General features: G+C 35.2%; 1 protein-coding gene across 1 annotated transcript in view; it reads left to right on the forward strand.

Moving 5' to 3' along the window:
- The window catches only part of Mcr (macroglobulin complement-related), a 205,527-nt gene extending 188,716 nt beyond the window's left edge, over positions 1-16,811 (forward strand). Inside the window, exons 20-24 of the mRNA XM_089097665.1 lie at positions 4,408-4,637; positions 7,657-7,818; positions 12,295-12,488; positions 15,234-15,408; positions 16,620-16,811. Coding sequence (XP_088953791.1) covers positions 4,408-4,637; positions 7,657-7,818; positions 12,295-12,488; positions 15,234-15,408; positions 16,620-16,811 — 953 coding nt within the window. The remainder of the gene's footprint in view (positions 1-4,407; positions 4,638-7,656; positions 7,819-12,294; positions 12,489-15,233; positions 15,409-16,619) is intronic.
- The last annotated feature ends 549 nt before the right edge of the window (positions 16,812-17,360 follow it).

Here is a 17,360-nt window from a genome sequence, read left to right on the forward strand (position 1 = left end):
ACTGATCGACAAGGTTTTTTTATGTAGTCAAAATTGTTTTATCAGGCGTGGTTTTTCTACTAAAGCTACTTTTCAAGATATTATTTTAGCAATTTTCATTGACGTGTCGTAGGAACCTTTGCCTCATGCGCATCACTTTAACCTGAGTTGTATGTAAGAACCGTTTTTATAATATCATAATGAATCACCATAAAGCAAGACTGTGCGGGCTCATTCATGATTGGACACGATCAAACCTCATTCATGATCATACAAGGCTCATTCATAATTGGACACGATCAAACCTCATTCATGATCATACAAGGTTAATTTATGATTGGACACGATCAAACCTCATTCATGATCATACAAGGCTCATTCATGATTGGACACGATCAAACCTCATTCATGATCATACAAGGCTCATTCATGATTGGACACGATCAAACCTCATTCATGATCATACAAGGTTCATTCATGATTGGACACAATCAAACCTCATTCATGATCATACAAGGCTCATTCATAATTGGACAGGATCAAACCTCATTCATGATCATACAAGGTTCATTCATGATTGGACACAATCAAACCTCATTCAGGATCATACAAGGCTCATTCATAATTGGACACGATCAAACCTCATTCATGATCATACAAGGATCATTCATGATTGGACACGATCAAACCTCATTCATGATCATACAAGGGTCATTCATGATTGGACACGATCAAACCTCATTCATGATCATACAAGGCTCATTCATAATTGGACAAGATCAAACCTCATTCATGATCATACAAGGTTCATTCATGATTGGACACTATCAAACCTCATTCATGATCATACAAGGTTAATTCATGATTGGACACGATCAAACCTCATTCATGATCATACAAGGTTCATTCATGATTGGACACGATCAAACCTCATTCAGGATCATACAAGGTTCATTCATAATTGGACACGATCAAACCTCATTCATGATCATACAAGGCTCATTCATAATTGGACACGATCAAACCTCATTCAGGATCATACACGGCTCATTCATGATTGGACACGATCAAACCTCATTCATGATCATACAAGGCTCATTCATAATTGGACACGATCAAACCTCATTCATGATCATACAAGTCTCATTCATAATTGGACACGATCAAACCTCATTCATGATCATACAAGGTTCATTCATGATTGGACACGATCAAACCTCATTCATGATCATACAAGGTTAATTCATTATTGGACACGATCAAACCTCATTCATGATCATACAAGGTTCATTCATGATTGGACACAATCAAACCTCATTCATGATCATACAAGTCTCATTCATAATTGGACACGATCAAACCTCATTCATGATCATACAAGGTTCATTCATAATTGGACACGATCAAACCTCATTCATGATCATACAAGGTTCATTATGATTGGACACAATCAAACCTCATTCATGATCATACAAGGCTCATTCATTATTGGACACTATCAAACCTCATTCATGATCATACAAGGTTCATTCATGATTGGACACGATCAAACCTCATTCATGATCATACAAGGCTCATTCATGATTGGACATGATCAAACCTCATTCATGATCATACAAGGTTCATTCATGATTGGACACGATCAAACCTCATTCAGGATCATACAAGGTTCATTCATTATTGGACACGATCAAACCTCATTCATGATCATACAAGGTTCATTCATGATTGGACACTATCAAACCTCATTCAGGATCATACAAGGCTCATTCATAATTGGACACGATCAAACCTCATTCATGATCATACAAGGTTCATTCATGATTGGACACAATCAAACCTCATTCAGGATCATACAAGGCTCATTCATGATTGGACACGATCAAACCTGTTAATCCGGTTTCTGTATCCCTTACATCATCGTTATGAAATTAGATGCTTATCTCAAGGTCGCAAACAGTTGCGCTCCCAGGGGGGAGGGTGGTATCAGGTTTAATCCTCCCCCCTTCAATATTTCATTGACTAGTAAAATAAAAAACTGCAGATAAAATAATAGATCATCTAAAAAATTACAGAATATTCATCCGAGTCGGAAATTGGTCTTAAAATCCAGATAAAACCATGATCCCAAACGTTTCTGGACAAAACTTATGTCGTTATCCCCCTCAGAACAATTTTTAGTTTGAGCAGTGCATTTCCATTTGCCATTGCATCAACAACAACAGAATAACAAATAAAATAGGACTAAACAAGATTTCCAAATAAGAGCTAACAAAAAGATGAATATGGGTTTTCCACCAACCCCATCCCTTTCAAAATGACTAAACGACTTGAGTAATATTTGCGGTTAACTGAAAACGGTATGTATTTTGAAGAGCGTAGTTTCTATTTGTCAAAACATCAACAACAACAAAAAAGATAATTATGACTATAATCAAGATTACAGTAAAAAAAGGTATTCACAAAGGAATTTCAAAGGACGCTAATTTTTGTCAAGACTTTTCTTTTTGATTCTACTTTGTCCAATGATATGGAAAATCGATACATAAATTAAACTTTTGAAACTGAGCATTGGGAATTTTTGAAGCGATCTCTTTAGTTTGTCTCAGTTTTTTTTTTTTTTTTTTTAATTTGTTTTGTCTGATCTATCTAAACGTTTTTAAATAGTTCGTGGTAACGAACTGTCGGTAACGTCGGTAGCGTGATAACGAATTTTTATGCTCCTTCTGGGAGCAACATTAAAACTTAAATCGAACAGAAATTATTCTGTATATGAAAGTGGGTGTCCCCTCCTCAACGCCTCGCTCTTTACACTAAAGGTTTTTATTGTTTTAAAAAATAGAGTTGTTCCTGGGTACGGCCCTGGTCATAAATAGAACAAAATTCATGATGAAAGGCTGCTTTTGCGACTAACCGCATCGTTCCTCGTTGAAATTATTGATTCGACCCTCTTTAATCATTGCTTCTACTACTGATAAACAATGCCTTCATAAGTACCCTTTCGTCTGTAAATAGACATTTCATGATGAACAACTGGTCCTAGGTTTGGCTATTTCCTGTCGTATTGGAAATGTTTATTTGGCCATTATTAAACTTGGTTTTCTTTGCCGTTGCTGATACACAACTTCCTCATAATTTTCCTTTTCTCTGTAAATAAACGCATTGAAGGGGATTTGACGCCTTAAAATCATTTTGTGAAACTCAGTGTCGACTGATCGTCTCAAAGACAGAGGGCGCATTAGCGAATTTTACCAGGGAGGTAGCCACTATCGAGAGCTGTTGAAAATTCGTGGTTTATCTATGAAACCTGATTGACAAGACAATAAAATTTTGCGCCCCCTCTGTCGGTAAGGTTTTCAATTAAAGTGGGTTGTACAACAGGAAACCCTCAAAACTACCATATTGCTAAGCGATGTTTGTTTTGAGCTGTTTTTTAGAGCTTTTTATAGGTATGCTAAATATTTTTAGGGACTGCCCTTTCCTGAACTTTAAAAAGAGAATTCTGCTCCGTTTACTTGAAAAACAAAATTCACCCTTCCCCAATGATATGAGTTTCATTAAAAGTGAATGTCTCTGTCCCCTGTACAAAATGGGAGAAGTTAAAGGATTGTTCTAAAAGAAGAACATAGAAATATCAGCTTTTAATTTTCTGTTATTTGTTCGGATGTCTTATCCAAGCTGTAAAAGCTATGTCAAGACCTACCAATAAACAGGTTGGCTACACAAAATAAAAAAGTTTAAAATGGATGAGATTGGGTAATCCTTTGAGGTTTTGAGTCCCCTTAATGATTAATAACATGTCTTATTGCCGCTCACTTCTTTCCTCGTCAGAAATTGGCCTTATTTAACGTTCCCTCTCTATACTTGACTATCAATTCTATCATAATTACCCTTTTGCTTGTACAAACTTAAGGACAACTAGGACAGACTTAAAGATGAACGACTTCTGTTATTAGGAGTTTTCCTCAAATTTCACTTTATAGGTTTCTTTACATAGGGAAAATCTCTTACTGTTACACAGCTTATAAATGGAAATCAGCACCGCAGGTTTGGATTACAGGCTCTTTTGCCGCATCCTTTACCGTTTCCCAAACAGCGCAGCTTAATACCTACTAAGCTGGCATGTGTGCTGTGATAAAAACTGCGCTGCTGTCCCTACTGCCTAGTGTATTGCACGTGAACAAGGCTATTTTTTGTGTGGCTCTCGTATATTAAGTTGTATTTATCTTAACCTGAAAAGAATGTGTTTAAGTTTAGAGTACGAAAGGACAGGAGCCCCCTCAACAACTCAAAGAAAAGCTGTGTACTCTCTTATGTTCTATCAATCCTATGACTCTCATATAAGATTTGAGATTTTGTATTTTATACACTTCTGATTGTTATATAAAAGTCCTGTGATTAGTTGTTATATTTATTTTCTTGTTTTAGGTGGCTATATCTACTGGGGCCGTGAGCAAGTTCCCCTTCCTGCCTTTCGACTTGAAAACCAGAAGCCTTTTTTGCTGCCTCGTTTACCTTATACATATGATGCCTCAAATATTGAAGCCACCGCTTATGCTCTACTTACATATGTAGCAAGGCAAGAGTATGATGTTGAGCCAATTGTCAAGTGGCTAAATACACAAAGGCTGACTGATGGAGGCTGGGCATCCACCCAGGTCTGTTCTTTTTTTAGAACTTATCTAGAAGTTCTAGTTCTCGTCTCGCTTTAGAACTCGTCTTACGAAACTGATATTCAGTGAAAACTAAACAATCAGCATCAAATACAACCCCCCCCCTCCCCCCGCTCAAGGCTCAATGGTCGGGAGTGCAGGAAGAAAGAAAATACATAAAAAGAAAAACACATTAAAAAAGTAATTAGCAATCAACCACCCACCAATGATTACCTACTGCTCCACCCAGCTGGAGCTGGGTGGAGCAAAGTGTATATGATACTGATAATCAGCAAAAAGAAAAAAAAATCAGCATCAAGTAACTCCCAAACAAATATAAGGTTTACCACACTACTGGCTCTTGATTGAGAGTTTAACCCATTGTTGATTGCTGTTGCTCGGAAAATCTGAGAAAGACGCACAAGAGAACATTTTTAATTCTTTACCTTAATGATTATTTAATTCTTTTGTATTAAGAGTAGGGTGAGAAGAATTTATAAGAAAAAAAGTATTTCAGGGAAGCAGGAACTTAATGGGGGGGGGGGTTAAAAATAAAGCTGTGAATATAGTGGAAGGAGGAGGATCATGTGCAGCTGTGTAGTTTCAGGCTGTTTGGTGTTTTGATGAGTTTCCAGTAATTCTAGTAGAAATTGTCTTTTTTTTCATTTCTGAGATTTAATTTCTCTTATTTTATTTTTATTTTATTCAAAGAGAAAGAGAATTTATTGAAAGCCAAAAACAATACAAATTACGATGGCTGATGGTTTGTGCCAACAAGCTCTATAGCCTGTACAAAAAAAAAGAAAAAAATCAAGAAAAACATACTGGTACACTGTTCTGTACAACAACACTATTCTATACAAAAAAGAAATAAAATAGAGTCCCCTAATAAAAAAAAAAAAAAAAAAAAATACCATAAACACCCAAACAACGGCTCTTAAGCGACCTACAAGAAGTCGGCTTATCACTCTCTTGAGTAATATCACAAGGAAGGAAGAACAATCCGAACCGAGAATGCAGACTGTAAACATCCTTTCTAAGACAGGTTTCTAGTAGACTGTAGACCGGTTTTCTAATTAATCAATTCGGTCATCTAGTAGACCGGTTTTTAATTAATAATGAATTCTTTGTCTAATAATTATGGTGGATGCTCTCAAAAACACCAATCAAACATTCAAGAGAGTCTAAAATAAAGATAAAATTTAAGATAAAGAGAGCCTAAAATATCAGGATGATATATATCATATAGGCTACATGATCCAAATGCCTTGATATATGTCATAATATTTATCAAAACTATTGATTGAAATGCCTTTATAATTTTATCTTGAATGATTTTTTAAGTAATGCTGGGAAATCTGGCTCCCCCTCCATGGAAACCTTACCCCTTAAAAATTTACTCCATGGAAAAATCCTGACATGTACTCAAGAGTTGAATTCAAAGGAATTCAACTCTTAAGAGTATTCTTAAGGACCACATCTCTGATAAAAATCCTATGATAACCTTTTTTTACATCTTCATATTCTAAGACTGCACAACTCGTTCTTTTTCTTTTTTTCACATAATTTTTGATTTTAGCACATTTCTGCACCAATCAAAAGGTCTCTTTCTGTCTTTAAGCTGATTAAAAAAGACAAAATTGTTAGTTAGACTAACGTTTGAACAACTCAGTAAAATTGTAGATAGATTTATTATAAGCCCAACAAGACCACACAACACAATATTCGAAAACTCAAATCACAGTATAGTAACTTATTTCTACTCTCCCCTCCCGGCAAAACAACAACAACTAAAACCCACGAACTTGCATTACTTTCCTTTCTTTACAACATCAATGCCGTGCATACATTTTTTTTTCTTATTATAACCTATCAAGATTGTATATCACAGTATTCTATAATGTACATAAAGGTGTTATTCCCCTTTCTCTACCTCTTCATTAGTATGTTTACTAAACCTGGATGATTCTCTTTTTTAAAATTGTATGCAGCATCCTGGGAATTCAAGCGTGTCAACTCCAAAAAACCTTACTTCTTAAATCAGAAAGCTGCCGACACCCAGCCAGAATGTGTGTCATATCCTCAGCTCCTATATTAGGGCCGTTATTTTACTCATCTTTGTGCTAAGATCTTACATCTTTTGAAAAAGAAAGCTTAAAAGTGAAATCTTAGCACCAAGAGCTTACATCTTATAGCGTTCTTCTGCAAACGTGTTTCATCATTCTGCTCTGATCAGCGGTCTAAGAACAATGATGAGCATATCGTCAAAGTTCTCTCATCATTGTTCTATGTAGTAGAAAGATGGCGTCTTTTACACTTTTTGCTAACATCAGTGAGCTGTAAGATCTTAGAACAAAGATGAGTTAAAAGAACGGAAATCTTTGCAGAAAGATGTGAGATCTTAGATGTAAGATCTTAGTGCAAAAAAAACACGGCCCTTTTGCATCTGGTGCAAGGGTCATTCGCATCTGATGCCAACCTTTTTCTGTCAAAAACTTTTTTTCGGTTTTTTGATCGTAGACAATTCGCTCGAATATGAAACCATGTCCCTATTATCTTGGGTGGTAAACCTAATTTAAAATTAATATTCAAAATCAAAAACCTCTTTAACCTGGATATAAAACTTCAACGTCTCTGACTTCCTTACTGCCTGGTTCGAAATCTGGAATTGGAATCTGGAAATATAGTAAAAGACACATCCCATCCCCGAGAGATAAAGGTTGTAGTCAAACATATTTGGTTTTACTGTTTAAATTTGTTGTTGAATAAATCTATATAACAGGTTTGAATTATTTAAATATGTCTCTTTTAAAATGCTTAATTTAGCCAGTATGTTTTCCAGTTTTTGCTTATAAACTCGCCCAAAGAATATTGGTAACTTATAGACGTTACTGATACTCTTTGGTCTTGGCTTTGTCGTATTTCTGTAAATTTTTATTTTAAGCGTTAATACACTTTCTGTGAGACGCTTTTTTTCTTCTTTTTTATCCTTTTTTTATGTGTAAAGTACATATTTTAATTGCAGGACACAATAATTGCGCTCCAAGCTCTTGCAGAATATACTGTCAGGCATAGGATCCGAGAAGTGACGTCACTCACTTTAGAAGTTGAAGCCACATCGAACCCTGACCTTCATAAGAAATTTTATATTAGTGAAAAAAATCTAGCTGTACCGCAATCGGTTGAGGTAAGCCTTATTTACCTTTTGTTTAGTCTCTTTATTAGTCTTTATTGAAAGGACCTTTCAAACCCTACTCCTCTCGTCTTACTCCTATACCTCTTAAAGCTGTCCCGCCATTCATGAAAGTAAAATTCATTCACTTTTTTTTAGTTTCTTTATTTAGTTATCTATTTCTTAATTAAAAGGATCTCTTAAAGCTTACTCCTCTTATCTTTAGTCTTCTTTCCTCCCCTCTCACCCCTCTGCCTCTTAAAGTTGCACCGTAATCGCTTGAAGTAATGCTTAGTCACCTTTTTTAGTTTCTTTGTGTTTTTATAATAATGACCACTTAAAACACAATCTTTAAAAGAAATAATCAATGTAACGTGTAGATAAATTAAGTTAGTTATATATATAGTATAGACTAATGTAGCTTATTTTTTTAGCCATAAAGTTGTTCAGTTGAAATCATTCCAAAAGATTTCAAATTTTTGTTTCAAACCATATAGTTTAGATTGACAATTTAAGTAAAAAAAAAATTAAAGGTTCAGAAGAAAAATGTAAACAAGTATGTCATTTCACACAATTTCTAAAAAATATGGGCTCAATTCTTGTATAAAAAAAAAACTGGAGCTTGACCCTATCTTTGTCCATCGTGAGAAACTGTGCCTAAAATTTCGCTATACCCTCCTCCTCCATCCCATCTACAAGGGCTTCCTTCCTCCTCCCTTTGTCCATTTTAGATCCCAACCCCCCAGAAATGTGTCTATGAAAGTTCCAAAACTAACGCCAGTGTACTCCTGGTTACAGCGCTATTTGTGAAGCTTTGTACCAAGTTTTGTTCGTGCTTTTGACAATTCGTAACTTATGTGTTTTGACAATTATGCTCGTAACTTCTGTGCTCGTTGACAAATTTTTTCTGTGGTGATCATATTTTAATTATTAGTAATTTTAATTTTTTGAATAATTGGTTGACTAAAAGACATTATGTTTGGGACTTGCCTGTTAGAGTGTATCTTGTCTATAATAAATGATTTGATTTCTTTTGAAGTTTCAGACACACAAATTAATTATTTATAAAACGTTTTTTGTACTCGCCAAGCCAAGCTTTCTATCTAACAAGCTTCATCACCAACTCACCTTTCAGTGTCTCTTCGTTTATTTTTAACTCCCTAAAATAAAGTCTCTTATTTCATATGAGTCAGTTATAATAGATTTTGATTAAAGGAAGCCAAGGTTATACCCAGAAAAGAGCAACTTCAAAACTAGCTTTAAATTGCTTACAAATTTGTTCAAGTAAGACTGTTAAGTAGCCTATAATGGTTTCGTCGCTGGAAGGAAATGCCCCCCAGCTCGACAGTCACAGTTTTCTTTTAACCACAGTTAAAAGACAGTTAAACCACAGTAGCATAGCTTAACCACAGTTTAACCACAGTTAAACCACAGTAGCGTATTCAAAATTGATTTTTTTTTTGTACTTGTAGATTTTCTATACTTATTTTGTGCATATTTTTAAGAGAGATTTAAAGCCAAACTGGCCAGCCATGCCCAAAACATAGAGAAAAAGAATCTCAAGAAGAAGAAAACAAACAGGACTAGGCTGATAGAAGAAAAAGACAAAACGAAAGGACGTGGATATGCCACATGTATAAAACAAGGCGTCTTCAACGCTAAGAACAAAGAAAAATCCAAAGTAACCTAAAACCGAGTAAAATCTAAAACCAAAAAAAAAAAAAAAAAGAAAAAACAATATACAATTGTTGCTACTGTGACTGAGCTCCACAGAAGCTAAATAGAGTTGCTTCAATGAAACCACTGGAGTGAATATTCAACAATTGTATATGGTTTTTTTTCATGGTTTCAAATTTTATTTAGTTTTAGGTTAGTTTGGATTTTTCTTTGTTCTTAGTTTTGAAGACGCCTTGTTTTATACATGCGGCATATCCACGTCCTTTTGTTTTGTCTTTTTCTTCTATCAGCCTAGTCCTGTTTGTTTTCTTCTTCTTGAGATTTCTTTTTCTTCTGTGTTTCTGGCATACTTTCATGCAGACTTTGTTGCCAAATTCTGCATGATAGCATGTGGGGTCTGTGGTATGTGTGTGTGTGTGGGACCTTTTTCTTTTGGTCCTTCTTCCAAAATTTGATGACTAGTCCTTAGAGCAAGTATTTGGCAACAGCGTCGTCATGTAGACTGTAGCCAAGTCGTGTTTGATGATGGTCGGAAATTGAGACACAGGTTCTAATTATTTTTTTTTACTCATTTGTGAAAAAGATACCCACTGCTACTCTCTTGAATTACCACAGTCAAATTGCGGTATGTAATATGACTTTCTCGTTCAAGTTTTATTTGAAGTGGTATTGGCTGAGTAGTTAAGCAGCCACTGTTGTTATCCAACTGAGATGCAAATCCAGAATTTGATTCTAGATTTTCCAATAGTTGAGCAATGAAAACATACCAATGTCCGATTTTAAGGCCACCCTAAGTGAATGGATGGCACGCTGGACTTGTAATCCTATGTCCTTCGGTACCATGGTCAGAGTCTTGGTGTTGCAAATCCTTTGGCTTGGGGTTGGGGTCAGTGGTGTGGCTCTGTTAGCCACCGTGATTCTGGGTAGCTTACGATTAAAAATGAATTCCCCAGAAACGTCTGAATTTGGATGTCAGGTGATGCGGGAAAACGCCTGGTCCTGCTGCAACAACAGTAAGAAGAATGTTTCAATGTTCTGTTGTTTTCAGGCAATTTAGTGTTATGATCTTAAGTACATTCACGTATTATTACAAGCTCTGAAACGAACCCAATTCAATCTAATATTAATTATTTAATTTAATAATTAGAGCAGACCAAAATCAGTAACTTCAAGAACTTCAGTGTACTATAATCAATCTTTCGAATTAATTTATCTACAACATTTCCAAGCCAGACTACTCCTAATTAAATTCTATAATAATATTGGAGATGGCGTTGACGCCTGACTTGTTGCACTAAATTGTTGGGGTTGCCTTGTTTGCGGTGAAATCAGACGCTTGGTCAAGGTCCATTTACAATGAGATATTACCAATATGGATATTGACTATCTCGATATTTAGCTATCGCTAATTTTGGGAATTAGTTGAGACCAGACTCGTTCACAAAAGGGGTTTAGCGAACACCCAGAACTGGATTGAAGCAAAACTGAAGTTCAAACGATTTGAACTTAGTTAAGGTCGATCCAATCAGAATTTTCCGGTTCGCTACTACCCAAACCTTATCCAGATAGATTAAAAACTGCAAACCAAAGATAATAAATCTGCAAGTCCCAGATATTGATTCCAGTGATAAGATTATGCAATAGTCTCTCCGTAACAATCCAAACAAGAAGAAGAAGATAAACAATAGACGGAAAAGATATAGAGCTTGTTAGAGCCCCGCTACACTGTATTAAACAAGGACTATGTGAGACCGGAGATTAGAACAAATAGGGTCCGATATCATAAGGGTTAGAGGAGGGCTAAATAGCTGAAAAGGAACCAAAAGGGAGGCTGATTTCTGTCCAGTTGCTTTCGCCATTTAAAAAAGACACTAGAACTGTCAATTTTCAATCAAATGAGTCCTCTCCCAAAATCCTAAGGTAGCCTCTTCCATTTTAAGAAAGTGGGTGGGAAAAGAGTTTTTTGGAATCTTTCTGGCCCTTTTTTGGGGCTTTATTTTAAGGGAAAACAACTTTTTTTTTCCTTCTGATTTTGGGCCCCTTTGCCCAAGGTTTCATCCAATCAAAAAAAGTGTTATGTTCAGGCCAATCAAAAAATTCGAACTTTTTTTTAACCTTCTTTTTTAAAGAAAATGACTAATTTCAAAGGGAACAATCCATTGAACAATGTTTTATACACTAGTCTCCTGGGCCTAAGCACTTACGCTTGTAAATTTCAAATTGATCAGGGAAAAACAGTTTTTGTGGATATTTTCTAGGGCCCTAGCCCCTCCCGCTTCCCGCAACAATAATTAGATGGTCTTTTCGACCAAGAGAATAATACCTGAAAGTTTTACGCCGCTAGACTCCATAGATCAAACATGCCCTCCTTTTTTCCAATATAGAATCTATCTGCAAAGAATTGACAGTTCGCATACTTTACGGCCCTCCAGGGGCTGTGGGGGTTATTTGATTCGTGGAGGCATACTTATTGATACTCTCAACTATTCTGAACAAAATGATGATCAGATGTCCTAGGGGGTTACAGGCGGACCTAATATAAAAAGCCAGGCTTCTAGGTCAGGGGCTGTCTGCTCTCCAATCACTTTTGACTTTTAAAAAAGGCGTAATGTACTAGTCTAATTGGACTTAAATTGGACCTCAAATTCTGAATTAAGGGAAATCTGTAAAATTGGAATGTTTCATTTTGTTAGTCATTGATGATTTCTTCTTGTAATTATACGTTCTTTTATGTATTTATACTTTCTGTGTTTACGTATTCCTGCTATATAATAACTTTAAGGATAAACATTTAAAGCTATATCCGTCTCTTAGATTCCTAACGCGTGGGGACATGTAAGGCTTCAAGCTAGAGGTTCAGGCTACGCCATTTTGAATCTTCATCTTCAGTACAACGTTGATCAGCCACATTTTGTAACACAACCTCCTGAACCAGCTTTCTCACTGAGAACCAGAGCCTTCACAACGGGAAGGAACTCTTCTCTCGTTACCTTCAGAACTTGTCAAAGGTGAGCATAAAAGTAATTTATTCGTCAAGTATTTGAGTACTTACCTAACATGCTCATGTTTTTCAGTAAGGGTATAAAAAAAACGCAATTCCTTGGGGGTTGCCTCACGTTTGGGCCCATAAAAATAACCGACTCTTAATATATCTGGGTCTCCGTTTCGAAACAAAATCTCACAAGAATAAATGTAGCACGGGGCATTGTTATTTTTTTTTTAATTTTTTTTTCATTTACTTTCTTGTTTCATAGAGGTTTCTTTTACACGCTGATAAAAAGTCCTAAAATTTTGACTTTACATCCAGAAACCAACGGAAAGAAAAAAAAAGAAAAGAGAAAGAAAATAGCTTTAGTAATTAACACATAGTAGAAAATAACAAGAAGATCTGGGTATGAGTTCAACTTTGCGAAAAAGAACTAACAGAAAATCCACAGTGAAAGATGAAAAGAAAAATGGAACTAACCTGTCTAAAAACGAATCAAAGCAACTGACAAAAAAAATCGAGAAGAACTGAAAAAAAAACCGAAGCTTAAAATAAATCCAAATAAACAAATAAATCCTTTGCTTTAATGTTCTCCTTTTTTAGGGATAATCATTGTGGTTTTCTTTTATTTCGGTTGGTTTCATATCTGTCTTTTCTTTTCCTCTTCAGTTTCCTTTCTTTTTTATTCAGTATTAATGTGGCTTAATGTTACGATTCCCTGGTCCTAAAAATTTTTGGATCTAAAAATGTCTGTGGATCCAAAATTTTTAACTTTTAATTCCAATCTGTGGCTAACTAGTTACTAGTCTTAGAAATGAAAGTTACAAGCTTGTAAATTGCAACTAAATTGAACACTAAATTGCTCCTGCATTTTGCTTAACATGTATCCAGTACAAGTGTACTAGAATAAAGAGGGGGAGGCAACTTCTCCCCTAGAATTTGAAAAATACTTTTATTGTATCTACATTTGAAAAAAAAAACACTTCATTGTGAAAAAAATCTCGATTGTGGCTCAAACTCGCAGCTGATAAACTGCGTTGTTGTTTGAAACTAATTAAATATTCCTAAATTAATACAAATTAAATTCAAATTTAAAAATTTTGGATTTGGTCTGTGGCTTATCAGTTACTAGTCGTAGAAATGAAAATTATAAGCTTGTAAATTAAAACTAAAATTGAAATATAAATTACACCTACCTATCGCTTAACTTATATCCATTACAAGTGTACTAGAATGGGGGGGGGGTTGTAGGTTCTCCACTTTTTCTCCACATTCCCAACAATTCTGCATATCGCTTAGATTCTGACTCGTCAAAAGGGGCTTCAGCATTAATGACTGAGCCTTTAGCCGGTAGAACTGAGCATAATTTTCTCGCTTCAGGAACAATGATAATTTGAGACAGGAGGCAGAAGGGGGGGCATAGGACTCCCTTGCCACGAATTCTTATTGGATCTTTGAAGACTATGTACATTTCTTGTTAGTCTTCATTTTTGCAATTTTGTCTGAATCAGAGCTCTTGCTTTCATTTCTTTCATTTCTTTACCGTTTTGCGTTCCTCACGCGAAATCAAAATACCGGACGTTGCCTAGAAATTTGTTTGTACTGTTTGTATAAAAACTTGAATTGTTTCTTAATTGGCTTACTACTCAGTACTAATTTCTTACTGTACTAATTTCTGTCTGGCCACTGCAACAAGTAGTGGCCCCAATCTTATTAGTTTTAATTTCTGTGCGTTGAAGTTTGACTTGGCTATTCACTTTCAATTCCATTCCTAGTTTTATTTATTCTTTTATAATTGCAATAATAATAACAATAATACTTTTGTCCCCACCATATACAAAAATGTCTGCTAGAGGAGTAAATAAAATAAAAAAATGAAGAACAAATACAAAGCACAGGAGATATGCACAGTCAGACTGCTTACGGAAATTAATCGATAGCTCATCCATCCTTTCAAAAATTTCAAAAACACGGAACCGCCTAGTATTTCTATAGTATATTCCGTTTTAAGTTTAAGATTTTGTCCAAGTGAATTCTCTATTTCTCTATGATGTTACTATTAAAACTATTTTTGATTCATCTGCAAACTTGGTTGTTAAAGTACCAAGGTCAGTAAAATTTAAATCTGATTATTTGAATTGGTCAAGCAGAAGCTTAATATATTTAAAAAAATCTGGTAAAATCGGGAATTTAATTTTAACGAAAAAACCTCCACATGCAATATACAATTTTTGGTAATTTCAGTTGCCAAATTACAGAAAAAAAGAAATTTTATCCCCAAAACCCTGAAAGACCCGCAAAAATATGCCGAAAACACATGATACCAACAACTTAATGTGTTGCTTTCCTTTGAAGGTGTAGGTGCGTTTGGGATTCAAGGTGTTGTTTAACTGATCATTTTTGGCCCCCACTCTATGGCCAAAGATGCTGAATCAGGGTCATTTGTGTGACCTTGGAGGGCCCTTAGAATGTAGGGAAGTTGTCGTCCAACTACCCTGTGTGTAAAGCGAGGCCGTATCCAGGATCTTTGTTCGAGGGAGGGGTGGGGGTATTTTTGTTCGGATAGGATTTTACAGGAAAAAAAAACTTTACAAAACACATCAAGAATTTGTTTTTATGCATTTTTTTTCGCGAGTCTGACAAAATCTACAAGGGGGAGGGTCTCAAACCCCTCCACACCCTTTATACGAACTTGGTGCAAAGCTATAATCTTTCGTATCTAAATTATATCCTTTTATTATTTCTTAAACAAATCATTTTTGTCTAGGTGGACAAACTTGAAAGACGGCAATATGTCTGGAATGGCTGTTCTTGAAGTTCCTGTGCCTACTGGCTATATGATTCAGCAGCAAACATTAGACAGTTACGCTCTTTCAGGCCAAGTGAGGAACCTTCGTTATGCCCGCTATCTTGACACCAAAGTAGCATTCTACTTTGACCATGTGAGTATACTAACCTGAATTGGACCCAGCTATGGAGCTGGTAGATATTTATTATCTCATTTTGTCATATATTTTATCTCATTTTATTTATTATGTCATTTTGATATATTTTATTGCATCACTTTTTACAGCCTCCCTCCAGTCTATTCTGGGGCAATGTTCATTTATCTTTCCCACATTTTGACCTGTTTATTAAATGTTCTGTTTAACGATACCCCTTGGCTTATTTTATTATCTAATTTTCTTACAAAATTACTTTTTACAGTCTCCCTCCAGTCTATTCTGGGACATTGTTCATTTGTCTTCTCCACATTTTGACTTATTTATTAAATGTTCTGTTTAACGATGCCCCTTGACGTATTTTATTATCTAATTTTTGTACAAAATTACTTTTTATGTTATTTTGACATATTTTATTATGTCACTTTGCATGGTCTCCCTCTGATATACTCCGGGACTTTTGCACAAATCTTAGAAAAACCATTTAATCACTCGCACTATGTACCAGAAATAGTGATATTCAGTTTTAATGCAACTCCCATCATCTGAATGTGTGAATTCTGCTTTTTAGATTCCATGGAACAGAATTTTCTTTTTGAAAGTTCAGGAAAGGGCAGTCCCTAATAATATTCTGGCGTAGCTGGTCAAAAGACGCTTTAATTTAGTTGAAAGTAATTATCATTTAAGCGATTTGGATCGCTTGGGGAATCACTACAGTGTTACCCGCTTTGAACTTGCTGACAAAAGAGACCTAAAATTACATTATCCTTTTAATTAAATTTGACAGCCCAACCGCAGACTGGACAGCTCTTGATGATAGCTACTCCTATGGGAAAATTTGCTATTGGACCGTTTGTCTTTGAGACGGTCAGCCGACAATAAGATTGGCAAGATGATTTTAAGGTACCGCATCCCCTTAAAATAACAATTTTTTTTATTAGTTTTTATTACTCAACAAAAGGCAATATTTATTATTCAATAATTGCTTTATATTTTATAACTGTTTTTAAATTGGTGGCTTAAAACGTTACTTTCATTTAAATTGATTCCAATGAGCAGTATATTTTATATATGGGCTTTTAAATTACGGGCTATAAAGACGTTTATTATTACGGGCTATGTTTGGACTATAAACTTGTATAAAGCTGCAGGGCAGTACAACATGATGAAATGATTTTAATGTTGTTTTTTTTTTGTTTTTGTTTTTTTAGCTGGATCTATATGATACTTGTGTGAATTTGACGCTAGAACGATGGCACCCTGTGGCCAACATGACCCGACATATGCCTTTCCGTGTTTATGACTACTATGCGCCTGGTATGTGTTTTCTCGTTCTCGTGTTTTCCCGTTATCGTGTTTTCTCGTCTTTCTCTCCTCTTCATTGGACATCTCTCTTAGTTTAGCTATTTTGCTTCTAATTTCTCTATTTCTTTAAAGAAATTCATATGTTACTTTTTGTGATTTCACTTTTGACTCAAGCACTTATTTTGTAGGGGCAATATCTCTCCCCCCCTGAAGTCTGAGATTGTTCGAAATTATTTATGTAGTTTCATAATAATATAAATTTGGCTCGTTTGTTTTTTGAACACCATTTCCCCCAATTTTTTTCATTTTTGCCTTTCTAGGGGGTGAGAGTGGGTTCTTTGGTTTATTTTCCTTAATTTCCTTTGATCGTATCATTTTTTCAGTTCTTATGCAATTACCTAGCATTTTCAAGGCAGTTATATCATCGCCAATTTTTTATCTATCAGTGCAAAAATTAGCTGGTGGTCCAGCAATAACTATTTTGTCATTTTTTTAATAGGAAAATTTTGTTGCAAAAGTAAATTTATGGGCATATCAAAAAAGAGCTTAAAACTCCTCAAAATAGCTGGGGTCCGAAATAAAAAGTGTACGATTCATAAAAATATCGGTAAGCTTTATATTCTTAGTGGACATAACCGTTCAAAACC

This window comes from Artemia sp. Qi Xiang Cuo, chromosome 12 (genome assembly GCF_049724085.1).
Source record: "Artemia sp. Qi Xiang Cuo chromosome 12, ASM4972408v1, whole genome shotgun sequence".
Taxonomy (NCBI): Eukaryota; Metazoa; Arthropoda; class Branchiopoda; order Anostraca; family Artemiidae; genus Artemia; species Artemia sp. Qi Xiang Cuo.